This window comes from Salvelinus alpinus, unplaced genomic scaffold (assembly GCF_045679555.1).
Source record: "Salvelinus alpinus unplaced genomic scaffold, SLU_Salpinus.1 scaffold_43, whole genome shotgun sequence".
Classification (NCBI taxonomy): Eukaryota; Metazoa; Chordata; class Actinopteri; order Salmoniformes; family Salmonidae; genus Salvelinus; species Salvelinus alpinus.
This window is the reverse complement of record NW_027255984.1, coordinates 170856-195458: the sequence shown is the minus strand read 5'-3', so window position 1 is coordinate 195458 and position 24603 is coordinate 170856. Positions and strand designations below refer to the sequence as shown.

The window sequence follows — 24603 nt, the reverse complement described above, 5'->3', positions numbered from 1 at the left end:
TAGGAAACAATATCTCCACCCCGCTGATCCTCAACACTGGGTCCCCACAAGGGTGCGTTCTGAGCCCTCTCCTGTACTCCCTGTTCACCCATGACTGCGTGGCCATGCACGCATCCAACTCAATCATCAAGTTTGCAGACAACGCTACAGTGGTCGGCTTGATTACCAACAACGACGAGACGACCTACAGGGAAGAGGTGAGGGGACTCGGAGTGTGGTGTCAGGAAAATAATCTCTCACTCAACATCAACAAAACAAAAGAGATGATCGTGGACTTCAGGAAACTGCAGAGGGAGCACCCCCCCCATCCACATTGATGGGTCAGTAGTGGAGAAGGTGGAACGTTTTTAGTTCCTCTGCGTACACATCACAGACAAACTGAAATGGTCCACCCACACAGGCGCAACAGCGACTCTTCAACCTCAGGAGGCTGAAGAAATTTGTCTTGTCACCGAACACACTCACAAACGTTTACAGACGCACAATCGAGAGCATCCTGTCGGGCTGTATCACCGCCTGGTATGGCAACTGCACCGCCCTCAACCGCAAGACCCTCCAGAGGGTGGTCCGTTCTGCACAACGCATCACCGGGGCAAACTACCTGCCCGCCAGGACACCTACACCACTCGATGTCACAGGAAGGCCAAAAAGATCATGAAGGACAACAACCACCCGAGCCACTGCCTGTTCACCCCGCTATCATCCAGAAGGCGAGGTCAGTACAGTTGCATCAAAGCTGGGACCGAGAGACTGAAAAACAGCTTCTGTCTCAAGGCCATCAGACTGTTAAACAGCCATCACTAACATAGAGAGGCTGCTGCCAACATACAGACTCAATCTCTGGCCACTTTAATAAATGGACTTTATAAAAGGTATCACTAGTCACTTTAAATAACGCAACTCTAATAATGTTCACATATCCTACATTACTCTCATATGTATATACAGTATATGTATATACTCATATGTATATACAGTATTCTATACCATTTACTGCATCTGCCTATGACACACGGCCATCGCTCATCCATGTATTAATATGTACATATTCTTATTCATCCCTTACATTTGTGTGTATCTAGAATTTCCAGTGAAGATTTCCTGTGGGGGCAAATTATTAGAGCTGTTGATAAGTCATTGTATAATATTCAGCATTTATTTTCATGCCATTACATCAATACAGCCCAACCAGAAGAGAAGAAACTCTTCCTGAACCACCTCCTCCTGTCGGCCTTCGTAAATTCTGATGTTGCTGGTAATAGGCTACACAAGCAGTCGGCAACCTACATTTGGAGTGCAAATTTATCTGACCATTTCTACTGATCTGGTGCCAGTTATGATTTTCATATGTTCATTTTACTGGAACAGTTTAATTTAATTTATAATAGTATCTCAATCATTGTCTGTGATTAATCTACATTCTATCTAAATGAAAATTATACAAATCTAAAAGTAACTTTTATTGCCATTGCCAACTATGTAAAAAATAGCCTACATAAAGCCAACAAGTAAAAACATTGCAAATAAATGTCCTATAAATCGCATGGCCTGTCTATAACGAACTTGAAACATTGTATAAAATATTCTGGGCCCTCAGTTTCCCGCGCCTGTGAGTTCTCGACCGACACAGCTTTGTATTGCTTACCTCCTCATGCCTTTTGCACACACTTTATATAGACATTCTTTTTTTTCTACTATGTCATTGACTTGTTTATTGTGTTATTGGCTTGTTTATTGTTTACTCCATGTGTAACTTTGTGTTGTTGTCTGTGTCACACTGCTTTGCTTTATCTTGGCAGTTGTAAATGAGAACTTGTTCTCAACTGGCCTACCTGGTTAAACTATCATTATGACATCATGGCTTACCTGTTTAAACTATCATTATGACATCATGGCCACCTGGTTAAACTATCATTATGACATCATGGTCACCTGGTTAAATTATCATTATGACATCATGGCCACCTGGTTAAATAAAGGTTAAATAAAAAAACATCAGTTCAACAACTGCAGAGTTTGTGTCTCTGTTTTTAAGACAGTACTTACTAGTGTTAATCAGGGAACGGTCTCTCAAAACCATCTTATGGCTAAGTTCATCCTTAGAACCATTGGATGACTTAAGATGCGTTTGGGAAACCGGGCCCAGATATCCAGTTTCCTCCTCCTCCTTTTTCGATGTGACAGTCATCTCCCCCTCCTCCTCTTTCACCCCAAAAGCTGCATCCTCCTCTTCTTTTACTGTAAAATCCTCTTCCTCTTTGAACGCGTCTTCCTCTTCTTTCAATGTAACAGCCTCATCCTCTACTTCTTGTTTAACTGTAACAGCCTCACCCTCTACTTCTTGTTTAACTGTAACAGCTTCACCCTCTAATTCTTGTTTTACTGTGATATCCTCCTCTTCTTCCTCCTCTTTCACCAGAGCTTCTTTCTCCGTCCAGCAGTCCTCCTCTTCATTAACAAGAGAGTAGCTTAGTGACCTCATGGTTGGAGATGTTAGCTAGCTAGGCTAATGCTAACTTAACCAGCCCGCTATATGAATAAAAACAATACCGTAAATATGAAATTTATTAAATTAAAAGGGATAACTAACTAGACGACAGAAGTGGGTTTAAAATACAGTGGCTAATATACACTAAAGCGTCTAAAGAGCTTTATTGGTTGTGCCATTAAACCCCTACAACTCATCCAGAACGCCGCAGCCCGTCTGGTGTTCAACTTTCCCAAGTTCTCTCACGTCACCCCGCTCCTCCGCTCTCTCCACTGGCTTCCAGTTGAAGCTCGCATCCGCTACAAGACCATGGTGCTTGCCTACGGAGCTGTGAGGGGAACGGCACCTCCGTACCTTCAGGCTCTGATCAGGCCCTACACCCAAACAAGGGCACTGCGTTCATCCACCTCTGGCCTGCTCGCCTCCCTACCTCTGAGGAAGTACAGTTCCCGCTCAGCCCAGTCAAAACTGTTCGCTGCTCTGGCACCCCAATGGTGGAACAAACTCCCTCACGACGCCAGGTCAGCGGAGTCAATCACCACCTTCCGGAGACACCTGAAACCCCACCTCTTTAAGGAATACCTAGGATAGGATAAAGTAATCCTTCTAACCCCCCCCCCCCCCTTAAAAGAGTTAGATGCACTATTGTAAAGTGGTTGTTCCACTGGATATCATAAGGTGAATGCACCAATTTGTAAGTCGCTCTGGATAAGAGCGTCTGCTAAATGACTTAAATGTAAATGTAGCAATCTACCGAGGTGGCTGACTAACTGTTGCTGCTGTTGAAAGAAGCGTTCCGTCCAGTAGATTATACGTCAAACTAGCAGAATTGCCTTAAAGTCGCAGACCGCCATCTGCTGACTGGAGTGGTTAACGCAGTTGAGTAAAATGTAAATTAAAATCTCAGACTAAAGGTAGGTAGGAATCAGGAACATAGCTAGTCCTAAAATATTAATTAGTCCCCCCCCCCTAAATAATTCAATATCAGTCAATATATTTTTTCTGTGATTTCTTATTTTCGTCAACCGTTCCATCGCATCTTAAACCTCTTACCGGGCCGGCACTAGGACACAATGATGAAAATAATCATGGCCTCTAAACCTTCAAGCTGCATACTGGATCCTATTCCAACTAAACTACTGAAAGAGCTGCTTCATGTGCTTGGCCCTCCTATGTTGAACATAATAAACGGCTCTCTATCCACCGGATGTGTACCAAACTCACTAAAAGTGGCAGTAATAAAGCCTCTCTTGAAAAAGCCAAACCTTGACCCAGAAAATATAAAAAACTATCGGCCTATATCGAATCTTCCATTCCTCTCAAAATCTTTTGAAAAAGCTGTTGCGCAGCAACTCACTGCCTTCCTGAAGACAAACAATGTATACGAAATGCTTCAGTCTGGTTTTAGACCCCACCATAGCACTGAGACTGCACTTGTGAAGGTGGTAAATTACCTTTTAATGGCGTCAGACCGAGGCTCTGCATCTGTCCTCGTGCTACTAGACCTTAGTGCTGCCTTTGACACCATCGATCACCACATTCTTTTGGAGAGACTGGACACCCAAATGGGTCTACACGGACAAGTTCTGGCCTGGTTTAGATCTTATCTGTCGGAAAGATATCAGTTTGTCTCTGTGAATGGTTTGTCTTCTGACAAATCAACTGTACATTTCGGTGTTCCTCAAGGTTCCGTTTTAGGACCACTATTGTTTTCACTATATATTTTACCTCTTGGGTATGTCATTCGAAAACATAATGTTAACTTTCACTGCTATGCGGATGACACACAGCTGTATATTTCAATGAAACATGGTGAAGCCCCAAAATTGCCCTCGCTAGAAGCCTGTGTTTCAGACATAAGGAAGTGGATGGCTGAAAACGTTCTACTTTTAAACTCGGACAAAACAGAGATGCTTGTTCTAGGTCCCAAGAAACAAAGAGATATTCTGTTAAATCTGACAATTAATCTTGATGGTTGTAAAGTCGTCTCAAATAAAACTGTGAAGGACCTCGGCGTTACTCTGGACCCTGATCTCTCTTTTGACGAACATATCAAGACTGTTTCAAAGACAGCTTTTTTCCATCCACGTAACATTGCAAAAATTAGAAATGTTCTGTCCAAAAATGATGCAGAAAAATTAATCCATGCTTTTGTTACTTCTAGGTTAGACTACTGCAATGCTCTACTTTCCGGCTACCCGGATAAAGCACTAAATAAACTTCAGTTAGTGCTAAATACGGCTGATAGAATCCTGACTAGAACCAAGAAATTTGATCATATTACTCCAGTGCTAGCTTCCCTACACTGGCTTCCTGTTAAGGCAAGGGCTGATTTCAAAGTTTTACTGTTAACCTATAAAGCGCTACATGGGCTTGCTCCTACCTATCCTTCCGAGTTGGTCCTGCCGTACATACCTACACGTACGCTACGGTCACAAGACGCAGGCCTCCTAACTGTCCCTAGAATTTCTAAGCAAACAGCTGGAGGCAGGGCTTTCTCCTATAGATCTCCATTTCTATGGAATAGTCTGCCTACCCATGTGAGAGACGCAGACTCGGTCTCATCCTTTAAGTCTTTACTGAAGACTTATCTCTTCAGTAGGTCATATGATTGAGTATAGTCTGGCCCAGGAGTGTGAAGGTGAACGTAAAGGCTCTGGAGCAACGAACCGCCCTTGCTGTCTCTGCCTGGCCGGTTCCCCTCTCTCCACTGGGATTCTCTGCCTCTAACCCTATTACAGGGGCTGAGTCACTGGCTTACTGGTGCTCTTTCATGCCGTCCCTAGGAGGGGTGCGTCACTTGAGTGGGTTGAGTTACTGACGTGATCTTCCTGTCTGGGTTGGCGCCCCCCCTTGGTTTGTGCTGTGGTGGAGATCTTTGTGGGCTATACTCGGCCTTGTCTCAGGATGGTAAGTTGGTGGTTGAAGATATCCCTCTAGTGGTGTGGGGGCTGTGCTTTGGCAAAGTGGGTGGGGTTATATCCTTCCTGTTTGGCCCTGTCCGGGGGTATCATCGGATGGGGCCACAGTGTCTCCTGACCCATCCTGTCTCAGCCTCCAGTATTTATGCTGCAGTAGTTTATGTGTCGGGGGGCTAGGGTCAGTTGGTTATATCTGGAGTACTTCTCCTGTCTTACCCGGTGTCCTGTGTGAATTTAAGTATGCTCTCTCTAATTCTCTCCTTCTCTCTTTCTTTCTCTCTCTCGGAGGACCTGAGCCCTAGGACCATGCGTCAGGACTACCGGGCATGATGACTCCTTGCTGTCCCCAGTCCACCTGGCCTTGCTGCTGTTCCAGTTTCAACTGTTCTGCCTGCGGCTATGGAACCCTGACCTGTCCACCGGACGTGCTACCTGTCCCAGACCTGCTGTTTTCAACTCTCTAGAGACCGCAGGAGCGGTAGAGATACTCTTAATGATCGGCTATGAAAAGCCAACTGACATTTACTCCTGATTATTATTTGACCATGCTGGTCATTTATGAACATTTGAACATCTTGGCCATGTTCTGTTATAATCTCCACCCGGCACCGCCAGAAGAGGACTGGCCACCCCTCATAGCCTGGTTCCTCTCTAGGTTTCTTCCTAGGTTTTGGCCTTTCTAGGGAGTTTTTCCTAGCCGCCGTGCTTCTACACCTGCATTGCTTGCTGTTTGGGGTTTTAGGCTGGGTTCTTGTACAGCACTTCGAGATATTAGCTGATGTACGAAGGGCTATATAAAATAAACTTGATTTTGATTTGATTTGATTTGACCGGGAGAGGCTGCTGCTGCACTAGTGACTGTTAGACTTTCTTCAGCATAGATGGCGGACAGAAATACTAGGAGAGAGGGGTACGCCTACACAGAACTGTAGGATGGAAGCAGCTGTAAGGGATTATAACGTCATAAAGAATCATGCAAAAACATGTACAGTTGACAGGAATGTTAGTTCATGTAGAGACAAACGATTATGCATTTTTTTAACATAAAATTAATTTACGAAAATCGCGATTTAGCCAGCTAGCTGGCTAGCTTTATGGGTGTTGTGACATGAGTATGAAATTGTAGTTCTGGTTGTTTTAGGGACTCATGAAACAACCAGCAAACCAGGCTTTCGTTTTGTGTAACAGTGGATGTAAAGAATCTAGCTAGCTGAAGAATTTACTGCAAATTGAATGTACAATTTTGTAAGCTTGCCTTGCTGATATTTACCATGCAGATAGATGAAATCACGTAGCTAGCTATGTTCTTGCTTATTGTGCAGTGGATGATTAAAATACCTCTATGCCTATGGATGTGTAGCTACCTATCTAGCCGATCTGTGTATGGACCAAACGTTTGGTATACATATTAGTTCAGAACCTAGCTATGAACCTCAGCTATCATAGCCAGTTGTATCAACTTCAAAACAGCCTGAATGACATTAATGAAGCTTATGGATTGAGTAGAATATAATATCATGTTGTGCCAGTGTAACGGATGTGAAATGGCTAGCTAGTTAGCGGGTACGCGCTAGTAGCGTTTCAATCAGTTACGTCACTTGCTCTGAAACCTAGAAGTAGTGTTGCACCTTGCTCTGCAAGGGCCGCGGCCTTTGTGGAGCGATGGGTAACGATGCTTCGTGGGCGACCGTTGTTGATGTGTGCAGAGGGTCCCTGGTTCGCGCCCGTGTCGGGGCGAGGGGACGGTCTAAAGTTATACTGTTACATTGATGCTGTTGACCCGGATCACTGGTTGCTGCGGAAAAGGAGGAGGTTGAAAGGGGGGTGAGTGTAACGGATGTGAAATGGCTAGCTAGTTAGCGGGTACGCGCTAGTAGCGTTTCAATCAGTTACGTCACTTGCTCTGAAACCTAGAAGTAGTGTTGCACCTTGCTCTGCAAGGGCCGCGGCCTTTATATACATGTAGTTATTACCATGCATGAGATCCCCACATTGTAGCCTGTACATTTAATATATTCACTGATCATGTACTCTACCTTGGCAAATAAAGGTGCAGTTTAGGTATGAATGTCTTTGAGATTATTTTTCAGTCATATCCAATACCAGGAGTATCAAATTCCAGTCTTTGAATGACGCTGTGTCTGCATGTATGTATTACAATTATACACTTCAACAGTGTTTACCAATCTTGGTCCTGGGACATCAATGGTTACACATTGTAACTAATAGACTAGAAACAGGATTTAACTAGTTAATTCATATATACAGAAATATGTTAAAAAACAGTACACTACACTTTCTATGCATCATGTAAATACTCCAACACCGGTTCATCTCAACATCTAATGCCCTTCATCTGCATTGATCTGATAAACACAGGATAGGTGGAGTATTTCATCACATTACACTTCATTTCAACCAGTAGAGAATGTGAAACGCTTTATTGAAAAGCTCATTATCCAAGTGTTATAAATACAAGTTCAATCTGTCCTTCAATGCACATCTGTTGTGAATTATAAAAACAGAGGAAGAAAGAGGAGGTGGTGGGAGAAGTTTTAAAGACAGAAAGGGAAAGAGGTAAGCACATAGGAGCAGGGAAGGCAGCACATGATTAATGAATCACAGTGCTACATAAATATTATCTCAGTTCATCACAATTACATAATAGTGTCTCTAGTCGGCCCAAAGGTTATCTTAAAAGAGGGTGAGGTGGCGATGATGGGACTGGGGGTTGGCATCCTCTCACATCAAAACATATCTGCAGACGAGAGACAGATGGAGAGAGAGAGCATGTTTAAGCCTTGTGGTTTTAGTTTTTATTCTAACATTGTTAGTCATCAATCAGGAGGTGAAATGCAAAACTGACCTTGGATCATTAACTCTGGGACTACTGCATCTATCTGTATTTCAATGTAAAGCATCTCTTTAATAATACTTCCTGTATAATATAAACTGACCTGGGATCATTAACTCTGGGACTACTGTATCTATCTGTATTTCAATGTAAAGCATCTCTTTAATAATACTTCCTGTATAATATAAACTGACCTGGGATCATTAACTCTGGGACTACTGCATCTCTGTCTGTATTTCAATGTAAAGCATCTCTTTAATAATACTTCCTGTTGACCTGACCAAGTGACCTCTCACCTCTGATCTTGCTGTGCCCTCTATGTAGCCAGTTCAGATGCAGGAGGGGTTCACCGACACAGCTGATATAACCTAGAGGATTTAGGGAGAAGGAGTCATCAATCAGGAGGTGAAATGCAAAACTGACCTTGGATCATTAACTCTGGGACTACTGCATCTATCTGTATTTCAATGTAAAGCATCTCTTTAATAATACTTCCTGTATAATACAAATGCATTTGGAGTTTGTTTTTTACAGTGATAAATACATCAAGATAGCTAGCTAATATGAAGTTAGGTAGCTGGTGATATTTAATTCACTTAGCTATCTATCTATGCAGTATGTGAAGTTGGTTAGATAGCTAGCTAGCCAACTAGCTAGCTCATTAGGCAGCTCATTTGAGTTAGACTGCACTGTAGCTAGTTAGCTAATAATACATCGTTGTTTTTACATTTTCAAAATCTATTTACTTACTTGAATAGGTTCTCCCAGCCATGTGGACAACTGGAAACAGGGCAGCAAAGTTTGTCCCCAGAGCGTTTTAGAGGATATTACTATTGAACTATGTACCCATTTAATAACCAGACCTTCATACAAACTTTCTCTGGTCTGAATTCTTGACGGAGTCACAACGGGCGGCCTAAGCAGCATCTAGTCCATCTGCTGACTGGACGCAGTTGAGTAAAATGTAGATTTTATTTTCAGACAACAAGTTAAAGCTTAGGAAGCATGAGTTTTTACTCACCAGTGTAACAACACAGTGTGGTTAAATACTTAGGAACTTAGTTGTAGTCACGATCTGGTTACGTATGAGTAGTTATGTTTTTGTTTAATAGTTACAAAATTAAAATTACATTTTAAATGTTTTCTTTACTCAAGTATGATAATTGGCTACTTTTTCCACCACTGTATTTTTATAACGATCACTTGCGTCATGCAGCCATTCCTCTGGGTAACCCTGCTGTCTGAAACGCTCATCCAGCCATTCCTCTGGGTAACCCCGCTGTCTGAAACACTCATCCAGCCATTCCTCTGGGTAACCCTGCTGTCTGAAACGCTCATCCAGCCATTCCTCTGGGTAACCCCGCTGTCTGAAACACTCATCCAGCCATTCCTCTGGGTAACCCCGCTGTCTGAAACACTCATCCAGCCATTCCTCTGGGTAACCCCGCTGTCTGAAACTCTCATCCAGCCATTCCTCTGGGTAACCCCGCTGTCTGAAACTCTCATCCAGCCATTCCTCTGGGTAACCCCGCTGTCTGAAACACTCATCCAGCCATTCCTCTGGGTAACCCCGCTGTCTGAAACGCTCATCCAGCCATTCCTCTGGGTAACCCCGTTGTCTGAAACGCTCATCCAGCCATTCCTCTGGGTAACCCCGTTGTCTGAAACGCTCATCCAGACAGTCGGCTTGTTTGTCATAGTCACTCTGTGTACTACAAATCCTATGTATGCGACTGTATTGGCTGATGGGGAGGATATTTTCTAGGGGTGTAGGGTGGAAGCTGTCTCCGCGTAACAGGGAATTCCTGTCCGTCTGCTTCCTGTATAGGTCTGTGCTAAATCCACACCCCTCCCTCTTAATCAAAATACCCAGATAACTTGTTTCATGCGCATCAAAGGTGAGGGTGAATTTCAGATGTTCACTGCTTTTATTGATGAAGGAGTGGAATCGATGAAGTTCCTCTGCTATCCCCTGGAATAGAAGGAACACGTCATCAATGAAGCCTTTTACAGAGCCTGATGAGGTGCTAGAAATGATTGTTAGGGCTGTCAATCACATTCTTCTCTAACAACCCCACATACAGATTGGCATAATTAGATGCTATTTGTTAAACTACAATGACCATAATGCACTGCGTGTCTACTTGTCTTGTCTGTTTATTTTACACCTGCTATGTAACAGAGACAGAAGAATGCACATTGGTCAATGCTATCTGGAATCCTTGGGACATCCCTACCCTAAACCCTAACCTTAAACCCTACCTTAACCATTTTAAATGTCAACTTCAACGGGCTAGGGACGTCCCAAAGATGTATCTCTACCTGAAAATACATGATCTAAGTGATTGATAGTTGGTATTCAGCAGTCATTAAGCCTTATTTACTTTAATGAACTACTAAAATAGTGATTCTGTCAGACAGCATTGACAACAGCTCTACATTTTATTGACTGACTGATCCATTCATCCTTCCATCCCTCCTCAGCCTTCCTCTCCTCTGAAGACCCAGTGAGGGTGGAGCTCAGTCAGAGAGCTGTTGAGGGACTGGTTAGGAAGAACACTTCTACAGCCAGAGAGGTGAGAGGTCACAGATGGTTTAGATGGTAAATATTTATGTCCCCTTAGCGGTTCATCACGTAAGCAAAAGGGAATATCTTCCATCATCCATGTTTATTTACATTAGTGCAAATTGTCCACTGATGTGGGTGTAGTTTGTCACCCCTTTTGGCTGTATGAAAGTGAATTTCCCCTCAGGCACACACATTTGTTCTTTGTTATTACCCGAGCCACTGCCTGTTCACCCCATTATCATTCAGAAGGCGAGGTCAGTACAGGTGCATCAAAGCTGGGACCGAGAAACAGAAGCTGTTTTTCCATCACTAACACAGAGAGGCTGCTGCCTACATACACAGACTTTAAATCATTGGCCACTTCAAGGAATGAAACTAGTCACTTTAATAATGTTTACATATCTGGCATTACTCATCTCATATGTATATACTGTATTCTATCCTATTCTACTTTATCTTAGTCTATGTATTACTCATCTCATATGTATATACTGTATTCTATCCTATTCTACGGTATCTGTCTATGCATTACTCATCTCATATGTATATACTGTATTCTATTCTACTGTATCTTAGTCTATGTATTACTCATCTCATATGTATATACTGTATCTTAGTCTATGTATTACTCATCTCATATGTATATACTGTATTCTATCCTATTCTAGTGTATCTTAGTCTATGTATTACTCATCTCATATGTATATACTGTATTCTATCCTATTCTAGTGTATCTTAGTCTATGTCTTACTCATCTCATATGTATATACTGTATTCTATCCTATGTATTACTCATCTCATATGTATATACTGTATTCTATCCTATTCTACTGTATCTTAGTCTATGTATTACTCATCTCATATGTATATACTGTATTCTATCCTATTCTACTGTATCTTAGTCTATGTATTACTCATCTCATATGTATATACTGTATTCTATCCTATTCTACTGTATCTTAGTCTATGCATTACTCATCTCATATGTATATACTGTATTCTATCCTATTCTACTGTATCTTAGTCTATGTATTACTCATCTCATATGTATATACTGTATTCTATCCTATTCTACTGTATCTTAGTCTATGCATTACTCATCTCATATGTATATACTGTATTCTATCCTATTCTACTGTATCTTAGTCTATGTATTACTCATCTCATATGTATATACTGTATTCTATCCTATACTATTGTATCAGTCTATGCTGCTCTGACATCGCTCGTCCATATATTTATATATTCTTAATCCATTACTTAGATTTGTGTGTATTAGGTATTTGTTGTGAAATTGTTAGATATTACTGCACTGTTGGAGCTAGGAACACAAGCATTTAGTTAGATATTACTGCACTGTTGGAGCTAGGAACACAAGCATTTTGCTACACACGCAATAACATATGTATGTGACAAATAACATTTGATTAATTATGAAGGTCACTTGTGTAAAATGTACTTTTCCCCACTCATCTTTTGACATTGCTTATGCATATTCAGTGGCTTGGCTGCTTCCATACTATGTCAAAGGCCCATCCTGGTAGATCTGAACCTAATGCGGCTTGGAGTGATCAGATGACAGAAGTCACATTTAGGTGCCAGGTGTAACTGAGGCCATAGATGCTCCATATCCATTACTTTGAGTGTTTTATCTAATATGACTAAATGTGTTTCTTTCTGTGTTGCAGGGGCAGTCAAGAAATGGAACGGCAAGGCCACAGAACATGACATAAGCAGAGCTGTGGGAGACCACCTCAAGCCCCTGGTAGAGCCGGGGGTGGTGTTTACCACTCCACCACGCCTTCAGCAGAATGGAAATGTGGGATTGATACTGTTTTTCATACTAAGATGGACCAAGAGTTTGTTGATTGGTCAGTCGTTGGGTTAATTTGTTTTGCAATATGTTCAAATCAAATCAAGCTTTATTTATACAGCACATTTTAGACATGATGCAACACAATGGCTTCACAGGAAAAAACTGAAATATTTAGTACACAAACATAAGATTTAAAAAAAACTATAATCACAACTTAAAGACTAATGAGCATCCTAAGGAAATGTCATTGATTCAAATTTTTAAATGTCCAACCCAAAATATAAGCTTGTTTTTTAGGAGGGGCTCTGAAAGACACTATGGGGGTGTCCAATGAAAGTTGACAACAACTGGGACCTAAAAGACACCCACCATGAGACCCACTAAATCTGCCAAGAAGAGGAAAACGAAAGAAAAACCCACACCAAACATAAAGACAAGACGCAAACCAAAAAGATGGATCAACTAAAGGTGTTGACTCTCCACATCTATCAAGACAACTGGAGCACTGGGCCAGACACTCTTAAATAGAACCTGGACCAGCTCAGGTGAAACACCTTCCCAACTAACGAGATGGACAAGCCAGCACAGGTGTAACACATACAAACGAGGTGACACCAATCAGTGTGTCCTACGTGCTAACGAGCTATACGTGATAAAGTCCAACCTCAAAACATAAATGTAACACTTTCCCCCTTAAGACAACAAATAGATGCTATATTTTCCCCCCACAAGCTTCTAGAACTCTGTCTTCCTAAAACTCACTAAGTTCTAGAACTCTCGTCCCCTTGGAACAAAATCAATTGTTAACTGCCCACCCTTGATATGAAAAAAATATGAGGTGATTTGAGTCAATTCACTTAATGGTGAGGCATGGAATAATAAAACATGTATCTTTTGTCAGGCTGAATGTTTGAAATATGAGTAGGTGATTTGAGTCATGCTTCTTCAGTAGTGGAATAAAGACAGTTAGCACTTGAATGTTGTCAAGAAATACTGGAGTGACGTCAGATTGTTAATAAAAATTGATTATAGACCAATTTATTATACTGCTTTCATGTGTGTATATACACAAACATCTGCAACAATTATCATATTACATGTATTTTTTTAAACAAGCAGCTTTTTCAACTTGTAGAAAACAGCTGGTTACATTTTGAAGTACTGCATTTTGATTAAAGTGGGTCACCAACGCAGTAAGTGTAACACAGCTCTTTTTTTGTTAGTCACTTTTTGTTAAATAATACTCTTTCAATTCAGAGCCAGGATTTCCCCCTGAGGCTAATATCCATATCATGCTGCAATCAATTGAACAGGGCAAACGATAAGGTAGAACATCATTAAAATACTCCTACTACAATGTTAAAACATTCTACATTGTGACATCATTAAAATACTCCTACTACAATGTTAAAACATTCTACATTGTGACATCATTAAAATACTCCTACTACAATGTTAAAACATTCTACATTGTGACATCATTAAAATACTCCTACTACAATGTTAAAACATTCTACATTGTGACATTATTAAAATACTCCTACTACAATGTTAAAACATTCTACATCGCGACATTTCACTGATATCATGAAACAACTCCTTCATGTATTTTCTGATGTTTGATCAGAGATCTTTTACTAGAGTATCTCTTGTCACATTGATTACAGCTATGAGGTTTCTCTCCTGTGTGTGTTCTCTGGTGTCGAATCAGATGGCTTGATGTAGTAAAACTCATCCCACATTGATCACAGCTATAAGGTTTCTCTCCTGTGTGTGTTCTCTGGTGTATAGTCAGAGAGCTTGATGTAGTAAAACTCATCCCACATTGATCACAGCTATAAGGTTTCTCACCTGTGTGTGTTCTCTGGTGTATAGTCAGAGCGCTAGATGTAACAAAACTCATCCCACATTGATCACAGCTATAAGGCTTCTCTCCTGTGTGTGTTCTCTGGTGTGAAGTCAGAGAGCTAGATATAGTAAAACTCTTCCCACATTGATCACAGCTATAAGGTTTCTCTCCTGTGTGTTTTCTCTGGTGTATTTTAAGTTCTGATGAAGATGTGCAACCTTTCCCACAGTCAGAGCAGAAGTGAGATTTCTTCCCTGTGGGTCTCTGCAGGTGTTTCTTGAGGTGTTTTGATGTGGAGAGACTCTTCTCTGCCTCTTCAGCATCATGAGGTTGTTGAGGCTCCCCAGAGGATCCACGATAGTCACGTCTCTCTCCTGTGTTAACAAAAAGTCAGACAGATGGTTTAAGGCCCACAACAGCAAAAATCTACTATAAAAAGGTGATGCCAACAGCGTAGCCATGATGTTGTACAAACAATGACTTCTGTAATGAATGTTCATTATTTGACATGTGTCTTAAGACAGTCAAGTGAACAACAATAGTCATATTCTGTCTTGTTTTCACATTTGTAGTAATATCGACAATTGTATGCTAGAAATACGTTTTTGAAGTTGTTGAAATCCCAAGCAGTATGCCAGACAACTTTTGGTCTCCAATATAGGCAACTTTCTGTAGGTCTATGTTGTTGTTAGGTGAAGTTATGGGTCCTACAGTACGTCTATGTTATTGTTAGGTGAAGTTATGGGTCCTACAGTAGGTCTATGTTGTTGTTAGGTGAAGTTATGGGTCCTACAGTAGGTCTATGGTATTGGTATAACTAAGGATTTCCGCATTAGCATGGAGAAGTTTCTGCAACAAAATTGCGTTTTAGCAAACAGAGGGCAGAGAGCAATGCAGAGAGCGATGCACCTATTTGGGGATGTCTGATAGTATTTACGCACCACCACTAATGATTTGTGGAGCTTCTCAAATTAATTTTTTCTTCATCTCAAACAGCAAGTAAACAAAGTCTTACTAAAATCAATTGGCGAATGACAATAGTTCCTCAAAGTATTTGTAAAATATTTCCAGCTCTCACTTTATAACCACTCAACATGAAAGGGAAAAATGTAATGCTCTGATCCAGTAGAAATGTCATAAAATACCTGATTACTTCTTATCCCTTACACAAATAGCCTACAGCTGTGTCTGTCCCAAACTCACTGGCGCGGGAAACTCTCAGGGCCCAGAATATTTTATATCAAGTTTCAGACCGACCTGGGTGATCATTAATACAATGTTTCAAGTTCTATGTAGACAGGCCATGCGCAGCCAATGTGTATAATTTTCATTTAGATAGAAAGTAGATTAATCATAGAAATAGATTTTGAGATACAAAGACTATTATAATTATTATTACTATTATAAATTAAATGAAACTGTTCCAGTAAAATGTGAATATGAAAATCATAACTGGCACCAGATCAGTAGAAATGGTCAGATAAATTGGCACTACAAATGGAAAAGGTTGCCGACTGCTGTTGTAGCCTATTACTGGAAACTTCAGGAACATAACGTCAGAATTTACAAAGGCCAGCAGCAGCGGGAGGAGGAAGAGTTTTTTTCTTATGGTTAGGCTATCTTGATCTCTGGTTCCCTCCAGTCATTTGTGTGTCTCAATTATTTAATAAAAAACAGGTGATTCCTATGTTGATGATGTAAAGAATATTTGCTGTTCTGTGGTATGTAATGAGGAGCAACCAGACACTGCACGCATTTATGAAATTGCTTATTACAGTTACTAATAAGCATGCACCCATTAATAAAATGAATGTAAAAGCTGTTAAATTCCAGTGGATTGATGAGGAATTGAAAAATGGTATGGTTGAGAAGGATGAGGGAAAAGGAATGGAAAATAAGTCTGGCTGTACAACCGATTGGCAAACGTCCTGCAAATTGAGAAATCATGTGACTAAACTGAAGAAAAAGAAGACAATGAAACAAAGATAAATTACAAAGAATGATAGTAAAAAGCTCTGGAGAACCTTAAATACAAATTTGGGAAAAAAGGCAAACTCTGCTCCATCATTAACTGAATCAAATGGCTCATTCATCACAAAGCCCACTACTGTTATGATTTTTTCAGTGGCAAGATTAGCAAACTTAGGCATGACATACCAGCAAAAAACGCTGACACTACACTTCCAAGTATATCTGACCAAATTATGAAAGACAAGCATTGTAATTTAGAATTCCGTAAAGTCAGTGTGGAAGAGGTGAAACAATTATTGTTGTCTATCAGCAATGACAAGCCACCGGGGTCTGACAATCTAGATGGAAAATTACTGAGGATAATAGCTGACTATATTGCCACTACAATTTTCCGTATCTTTAATTAAAGCCTACTAGAGAGCGTGTGCCCTCAGGTCTGGAGGGAAGCTAAAGTCATTCGACATGTGCTATGCTCTGCATAGTTAGCTCCAGGCAAAATGTTGCACTTATTCAGCCATTCTGTGACCAAAAACAAGCTACATATGGACAGTACCAAAATAAACTGATTCTGGAAATGACAAAGCGCCTCGTAACCTTGCTGGAAATGGGACAAACAGACCGCTTCTGTGGTTCCTTGGTATCCACATCCTTGGTGTCCACATTATAGGCTTAGTTCACTGGTTAACTGTTGAAATCATGGAAACATAATGACGATTCTAATTCTAGATTTGGAATAGAATGTGCAGAACCTTGAATATATTGTTGTTTGACATGACTACCAATTAATAAACCAGGGAGGAATTACTGACAGAGTAGGAGCATGGTGGAGACATCCAAGAGAGGGAAATTAGGAAGGGAAATGGCAGCAAGTAGTGCAAATGAAAGGGATAACAAGTTGGTGAAGCAACAGATGTGCTGGAATGAAAACAATATAGATGGAATGACAACAATATAGATGGAATGACAACAATATAGATGCTACTATGAGAACACAAACGCTCACATCTTTCACAGCACAGAGCGAGGGAGTCCAGGGATGACTGGAGGAACAATGGAGGAAGCATTGTGGGATTCTCTTGGCGTGAGTACAGTTGGTGAGACTGAGTGGACGATGGTGAAGAACAGTGGAGTGAAAAGAGCTAAAGTTGGTAATGAACAGCAGTTTAGGGTCGGAGTGGGAATCATCAGCAAGAATGCTTTTGTGGGTGACCTGTTAATGGTCTCAAATATGGTGAAGGATGAATTGGGTAAAGTGGAATCGGTTCGAGTGACCAGGAGCGGTATGATACTGATTGTGTGTCAACAGCGCGAAAGGAGAAAGCTTTGTGTGGATTAGGTTAAACATTTCAGGTAGACGCATGTTGATTAAAATGAATGATAGACGGAAGGTTTTACTGTGGTTTGGTGAAGCGGTTCTCCCATCTTATGTAAAACCTGGGTCAGTGAGATCCACAGAAGCCGCTGCAGTGTTACAATTGTAAAAAAGTTTGGACATGTGGCAAGTGCTTGTCGAAGGAATAAATATGTCGTAGTCAGATGAAGCATGTTGTAATTGTGATGGGAATCACGTTCCCAAGTTCCTGGAGTGCCCTGTACGGATGAAGGATGTCACAGCAGCTAGGATCAGGCCCATCCAGCAGGTGTCCTATGTGGAGGCAGTGAAAATAGCTGAAGGAGTGAGTAGAGAGGAGAAGGTAGTTCATATCCCACAGTCTGCAGTGCAGCCATGCAGGAGAAGGATCCCAACACACTAATAGTGAACAAGGTGGACTTTGTTGTGTTTATAGAGCAAGTGATAAATTGCATTAATAAATTATTAGTAACCTTCGTCCAAAACTAGCAGTTTCCGCATTAGCTTGGAGGAGTTTCTACAACAAAGTTGCGTTTGCATTGCCCTCACTGCCGCAGTGATAAATTGCATTAATAATAAACTAATAAAACATCTAAGAAGCTAGACATCATTGTGAAGGCGGCAAATAGATTTCTGGATCTCCAGAACTTCAGACTAAATGTTACAGGGAGTACTGAATGAAGACGTTCCCCACCTCCCGGGTTCCTGAACCTGTGTAGGGATCTGAATAGTACCATTTTTGTTTGAAATTCAGGGTAGTGGAGTGAATTTGGTTCGTGTTTATTTTACGTAATTAGTATGATTTGTTATTCCCAATTTTTTTGCATTTTCATTCTTTTTTACAACACCGTACAGTAGGTGGCAGCAATACACCTGATGAGTGTAGTCTGACAATAAACCTCAGAGAAGAAGACATGGTAGGAAGCAACGTGTTGGTCAGTGTTTCCAGTTGACCCTAATTAGATGTTACATTACATGTTGTTTTCTTACTTCATGTAGCCGGCTAGCTAGCCAACATATTCATACATCGCTTACTCCTCTCTGATAAGATACCGCTGCACAAACATGCTTATCTAGACCTACACCAGCACTGGTACCAGGCAGTATTAGCTAGCTATGTTTGCTCTGACTCTTAATACATTTAGCAAGCTAGCTAGCTCGCTAACTAGCGATTAGCAGCTAACATTATTTGAGCAACACCTTGCTAAGATAAGACAATCTTTCACCTTTAATGTAATGGCATGAAAATAATTGCCAGAATATTATACGATGACTTATCAACAGCTGTAACAATTTGACCCCAACAGGAAATCTACACTGGCAGTTATAGAAAGAACCATTTGCTATATAACCATTGATTCTTGAAGAATATAACTTATAAATGCCTCAGACCAACCAAAACATAAGCTCGTATAACACCACTGTTTGTAAACAAATACTATATGGCTGAGGAGTAGGGTCGATCCAAGCGTTCTGACCTCAAAATGACAGTAAAGCACCCAAGCTAACTGGCTAACGTTGGATAGCTTGCTAGACACAAATCAGAGAAAACCTCACTCTTACCATTTTACTTGCCCTAGCAGAGCTGGTTAGGCTGTTTTCATGTTATCCAGAGCGTTGGTGACCAACTGTGCTGCTGGCAACAATTTAATTTGAGCTTTTTTGCAGATGTTTACTGACACCGGCCATATTCAACGGGTGTTGAGCGTTATTAAATTCATCAGTTATTCTGCGCTCTAATCAAGTCAATAAACATTGGGTAGTTAGTTAGAATATAGTTACTATACTGGCAAGTTTGATGTACAAGTAGCCAACTAACGTTAGGTAGCTAGCTCACATACTGGTACAAACTGCTGTAAAGATATGCTATGCGTTTTGTAAGGATAGTGTAGCTAACATAACGTGTAACGTAACTTATTTGAAAAGTCATTACTTGATTACATTGCTCAACATTTGTCATAATTATTTAAAGCAGTTAATTTGTATCCGCTCTCTCTTTGGACTTCTGCTGCATATTTTCTTCAAATCTGAAAACGTTGAAGCCACGCCCATTTCCTGAAGAATTGCATTATGGGTCCTAAAGTACTGCGTGTTTACGTCATATTTTGGCGAATTTAGTACGACATCCGGGAACTTTTGGCATACTAACTACATCATACTATGACCAATAGGCAGACTATATACTCAATTAACATCACAAATAGTGCAGTTAGTATGAGTATTCTAACACAGCTCAGGACTCTGGGCAGCCATTTTGTTTGTTTAAAAACTAGGTTGCCCCTTTAAAAAAGCCACTCAACAATCAATCAACCAATCTGCAGTTCAACCAATAACAAAGCTGTAATTCCACCACTGTTTTGGTAATAATCAACATTATAGTTTAAACCATGTTGAGGCTATACAGTGTTGATTTACATTGTTTCTAAACATTGGAGTAAACAAAGCTTATTTGGGGTTCTGATGGGGTACAACAGTTGAACTAAGCTCATGAGGCATGTGTTATATTCTTCAAGAATCAATGACTATAAATAAATAATTTAAGTCAAAATATGGATGTAGCAATTGCACATTTCCGCTTTAACACCACACACCAGTTCAACAACTGCAGAGTTTGTGCCTCTGTACTTAAGACAGTACTTACTAGTGTTAATCAGGGACCGTTCATCCTTAGTCTCCTCTTCTTTTACTGTAACATCTTCCTCCTCTTTCACTCTGAACGCGTCTTCCTCTTCTTTAACTGAAACGTCTTTCTCTTCTTCTTTCACGGTAACAGCCTCACCCTCTACTTGTTTTTGTATTGTAACATCCTCCTCCTCTTTCACGAGAGCTTCTTTCTCCATCCAGCAGACCTCCTCTTCTTCAGCAGGAACGGGGTTAAGTTTGAGATTGGAGCTATGAGGCATGTACTGAAGTCGCTAAGCGGTATAATTCCAAGCAGTGTCACTTTATCAGCAGCACGTAATCAATGACTTCTGAATAATCATTTCGTCGAACACCTGATTGGTTTGGTATTGGGCTCGTTAGACATTGCAGCCGACAGTGCAGGTGGCTGCTGACTACTGACTGACTAATTTACAAATCACCTTGCATCATAAATAACTACTCATTATTATTTATAAATCAGTCAGCCAGTCACCGTTTACCTACAACGCAGCATGGATTTGATGCTCTCGAACACGGCCAGTGGTTTAATATATGACATAATGGCTACGCTGCTACGGCGTGTGACTTCATCTATAAAACTGTGGCTGTTCTAAATTCTGTGTCGCTCAAAGCATTGAGTAATGAATCAATTTTTTTTGACACAATTGGCTGGAAAGAGCCAATGATTCAGGAAGGTTTGTTTCCCCCATCACTACTTTTCAGGATGTTTTCTGTGAATTAGACTACGGGAGTTTTGTAACTTTTTCTCCGGTAGTTGGTCTCGCTGACCATAACCGTGCTGGTTGGCTACGCTGGTTAGGCTAATAGCTAGTTGGCCAAGTAGCTAACGTTAGCTGGTTGGCTAAGATAACTGCATATAGCTAATGTTAGCTGGCTGGCTAAGATAACTGCATATAGCTAATGTTAGCTGGCTGGCCAAGATAACTGCATATAGCTAATGTTAGCTGGCTGGCTAAGAACTATTTATAGCTGATGTTAGCTGGCTGGCTAAGATAACTGCATATAGCTAACGTTAGCTGGCTGGCTAAGATAACTGCATATAGCTAATGTTAGCTGGCTGGCTAAGATAACTGCATATAGCTAATGTTAGCTGGCTGGCTAAGATAACTGCATATAGCTAATGTTAGCTGGCTGGCTAAGATAACTGCATATAGCTAAAGTTAGCTGGCTGGCTAATATAACTGCATATAGCTAACGTTAGCTGGCTGGCTAAGATAACTGCATATAGCTAACGTTAGCTGGCTGGCTAAGATAACTGCATATAGCTAACGGTAGCTGGCTGGCTAAGATAACTGCATATAGCTAACGGTAGCTGGCTGGCTAAGATAACTGCATATAGCTAATGTTAGCTGGCTGGCTAAGATAACTGCATATAGGTAACGTTAGCTGGCTGGCTAAGATAACTGCATATAGCTAACGTTAGCTGGCTGGCTAGGATAACTTCATATAGCTAACGTTAGCTGGCTGGCTAAGATAACTGCATATAGCTAACGTTAGCTGGCTGGCTAAGATAACTGCATATAGCTAACATTCTTTGATATTTGCTTAGATGGCGTTATGTATTTACAAAACTGTGGTTTACTTTAATTACTCAAGTCATGAGTGGAAACGATTGTTTTAATATGAAGTTATACATTTTAAATTATTTTTGTTGTAGTATACATCATAGGGAATAGGCTGGTCCTCCATATTACTTCACACCTGACTTTGGCATTCTTTTAAATTCTGATTGGTTTAATGTAATTACTCCAAAAATAGAACTGTGAGGTGTTATTTTGCATGGGAAATGTTTTAATATTTTATTTGATATTTTATAAACAATACAAAACATACACATACAAACAACATCATAGAAACATTAACTACATCACACCTGCTGTTAGGGTTGCGTAAGTTCAACTGAGATAGGAACAATAGGACACCTGAACTTGATTAAAATAATTGTTTAATTCAAAAGTTAATAAATGGCAAATGCATTTTTCGTATATACGGGTCCACTGCACCACCACGCAGGGTGGAAACAGAGAAGACACTTGTTACTGACAAAGACATTATAATAAATACTCATGACAGAGATAGTTCCCACTTCCGAGCCGGCCTGTCAGAGTAGAGACTGGGCGTGGTTTAGACTCACCCAGCCTATCGTTGGTGTTGGCACATAAGCTAGTCCTAGCCCCTTTGCGCTCTCTGTTGTCCCGTCGCTGTTGCTGTGTAGATTACGCTCCTTCACCCCAGAGACTGGGGTCAGACAGTTTTATAACATTGTCTGAGATATCTGCATCTGTATACATTGTCCACTGTTCTCGCTCAAGGCTAACTACAGCTTCCCAGCTTCTTATCTGAGCTAACTGTTACTTCCAGCACACACACACAGACACCCAGGCGCCCAGACCAACAGTTTGTCAACATCCAATCACATTTAATACAGTTGCTAATCACGTTTGTTATAGTATTCAATTACATATGATACAGTTGCTAATATTCAATCACGTTTGTTATAGTATTACTCAGAACCTCACATATGTTCTTCGTGTGTATAGCTTATCTGTTATTGTCCATTGTACACCACAGTCAGCAGTCTCATGATTCACCCCCTCCTGTGTCTCTCTAAGATTAGCACAGTCTCAGTCACACAGTACAGCTTCACACTACTGATACATTTGTTGCTTCTCTCCTTTTAACACACACACATTTCAGGCTGATATTCATGGTTGGGCCCTGAGCACTGGTAAAAGTGAGAACAATGGAAAATGCAGGAGTCAGCAATTCAAACTTTAATGCATAAGAAGCCCTACTAGCTTATAGTTAGTTAAGCATGTCAAAAAAACTTGTAAAAACCCCACAATCCCCCGTTTGACACCAAAAAAGGTGTCAACATAGACGTTTTTGATTCCCCCGTTTGACACCAAAAAGGTGTCACATACAATAAACATTTCATCCCTTTTCCATATACTAGGTGGGCTCGTTACCACCCAGGAACTCATAACCTTCTTAGGGAGAACAGAACAATACCAATTTCGACTCCTTCTTTTGATAGCATTTCATGAAAATAATAAAAAGTTTATTATTAATTAATTAATTAATTTTAGTATTATTTTATTTTTAATAAGTTGCATTTCGACTCCTCCTTTTGCTTCTTAGAATACAAAGATTAAAAGAAACACACCTTTATTGTATAGAAAATAAAAAACATCTAGTCCACCCTGCTACCCCTAACAGGTACTAGATTTAAACCTTGAAATAAGGTAGGACAACATACAGGGTAAAAGATTACAAAGATATATTGTGCAACAAAAAGCAATGAATTAAACTAAAAATAAGCACATTTTTATTATTTTATAGCAAACCATGGATCACCCTCAGTTGACCCCATCTGTTCACGATAGTTTGCTTCAGTATCCTCCCCGCTGGCTGTAAGCAGGGGCATCATGCCAGAAGCTTTGGCAGCATCTGCAATAGATCTCTTGGCACAAGGTAAAATGCAAGCAGCGCAACATAGTAGCACAAGAAACACGACTACTAGGGTCAGAAATCCAGTAACCAACATGGCAGTGTACTCACCAAACCAACCACCCAGCCAGGGGAACAGTCCACTCTCCTCCACACCTGCAAGACCCTTCATCTCCACAGATAACTTTTCCAACCCGCTCAGAGCTTTTGAAATGCTCCCATCCGGACTGGTATTGTTAGGGATAAACGTGTAACATTGTTCTCCAAACATTGCACAAACACCTCCCTGGTTGGCCAGAATCATGTCTAGTGCTAGCCTATTCTGTCTAGCAGGTCGAGAGGTGGCATCCAATTGTTCAGCCATCCCCTTAAGTGCTGTGTGGGTGTAGTTAACAAATCGTTGTTGATTATAGTAGATATAATTGATCCAGGCATTTTGCTTAGCATCAACAATAGCTGGGCCAATAATGGGCAATAAATGCCACAGGCCATCATTCCTGTTTAATGTGTGGAATTCGTTGGGGACCCCTATTGGGACCCCAACAGGTTGGTGTGGATGTTATCTGTACCCTCGGACCAAGGAGCGTCACGTTTCTGCCGTCTCCTGGGTTGGTCCCGAGCCTCTTTGTCATTTGCAGCTCCCAGGAGTTGGTTAGCTGTAACCTCAATA

General features: G+C 40.8%; 2 protein-coding genes and 1 long non-coding RNA gene across 3 annotated transcripts in view; 1 reads left to right on the top strand and 2 right to left on the bottom strand.

Annotated features, from left to right (window-relative positions):
- Window positions 1-24603, top strand: part of LOC139567094 (zinc finger protein ZFP2-like) — a 303695-nt gene that overhangs the window by 263817 nt on the left and 15275 nt on the right. The gene's annotated exons all lie outside the window — the stretch shown is intronic.
- Window positions 7513-24603, bottom strand: part of LOC139567102 (uncharacterized) — a 117546-nt gene continuing 100455 nt past the window's right edge. Inside the window, exons 2-3 of the long non-coding RNA XR_011673226.1 lie at window positions 8560-8631; window positions 7513-8167 (exon numbers count right to left, since the gene is read on the bottom strand). This is a non-coding gene — a long non-coding RNA (uncharacterized lncRNA). The remainder of the gene's footprint in view (window positions 8168-8559; window positions 8632-24603) is intronic.
- Window positions 13658-20888, bottom strand: LOC139567093 (zinc finger protein 180-like). Its single transcript, XM_071388580.1, has 2 exons — window positions 20461-20888; window positions 13658-14871 (listed from the first exon to the last, which is right to left on the bottom strand). The coding sequence occupies exons 1-2, from the start codon at window positions 20720-20722 to the stop codon at window positions 14234-14236; spliced, it is 900 nt and encodes a 299-aa protein (XP_071244681.1). The 5' UTR covers window positions 20723-20888; the 3' UTR covers window positions 13658-14233.

Excerpts from the sequence above, each read along its gene's own strand:
- LOC139567093 (XM_071388580.1), bottom strand. The coding sequence starts at position 20,722 with ATGCCTCATAGCTCCAATCTCAAACTTAACCCCGTTCCTGCTGAAGAA. Across the intron at positions 14,872-20,460 it reads ACGGTCCCTGATTAACACTA|GAGAGAGACGTGACTATCGT; the intron begins GTAAGTACTGTC and ends TTGTTAACACAG.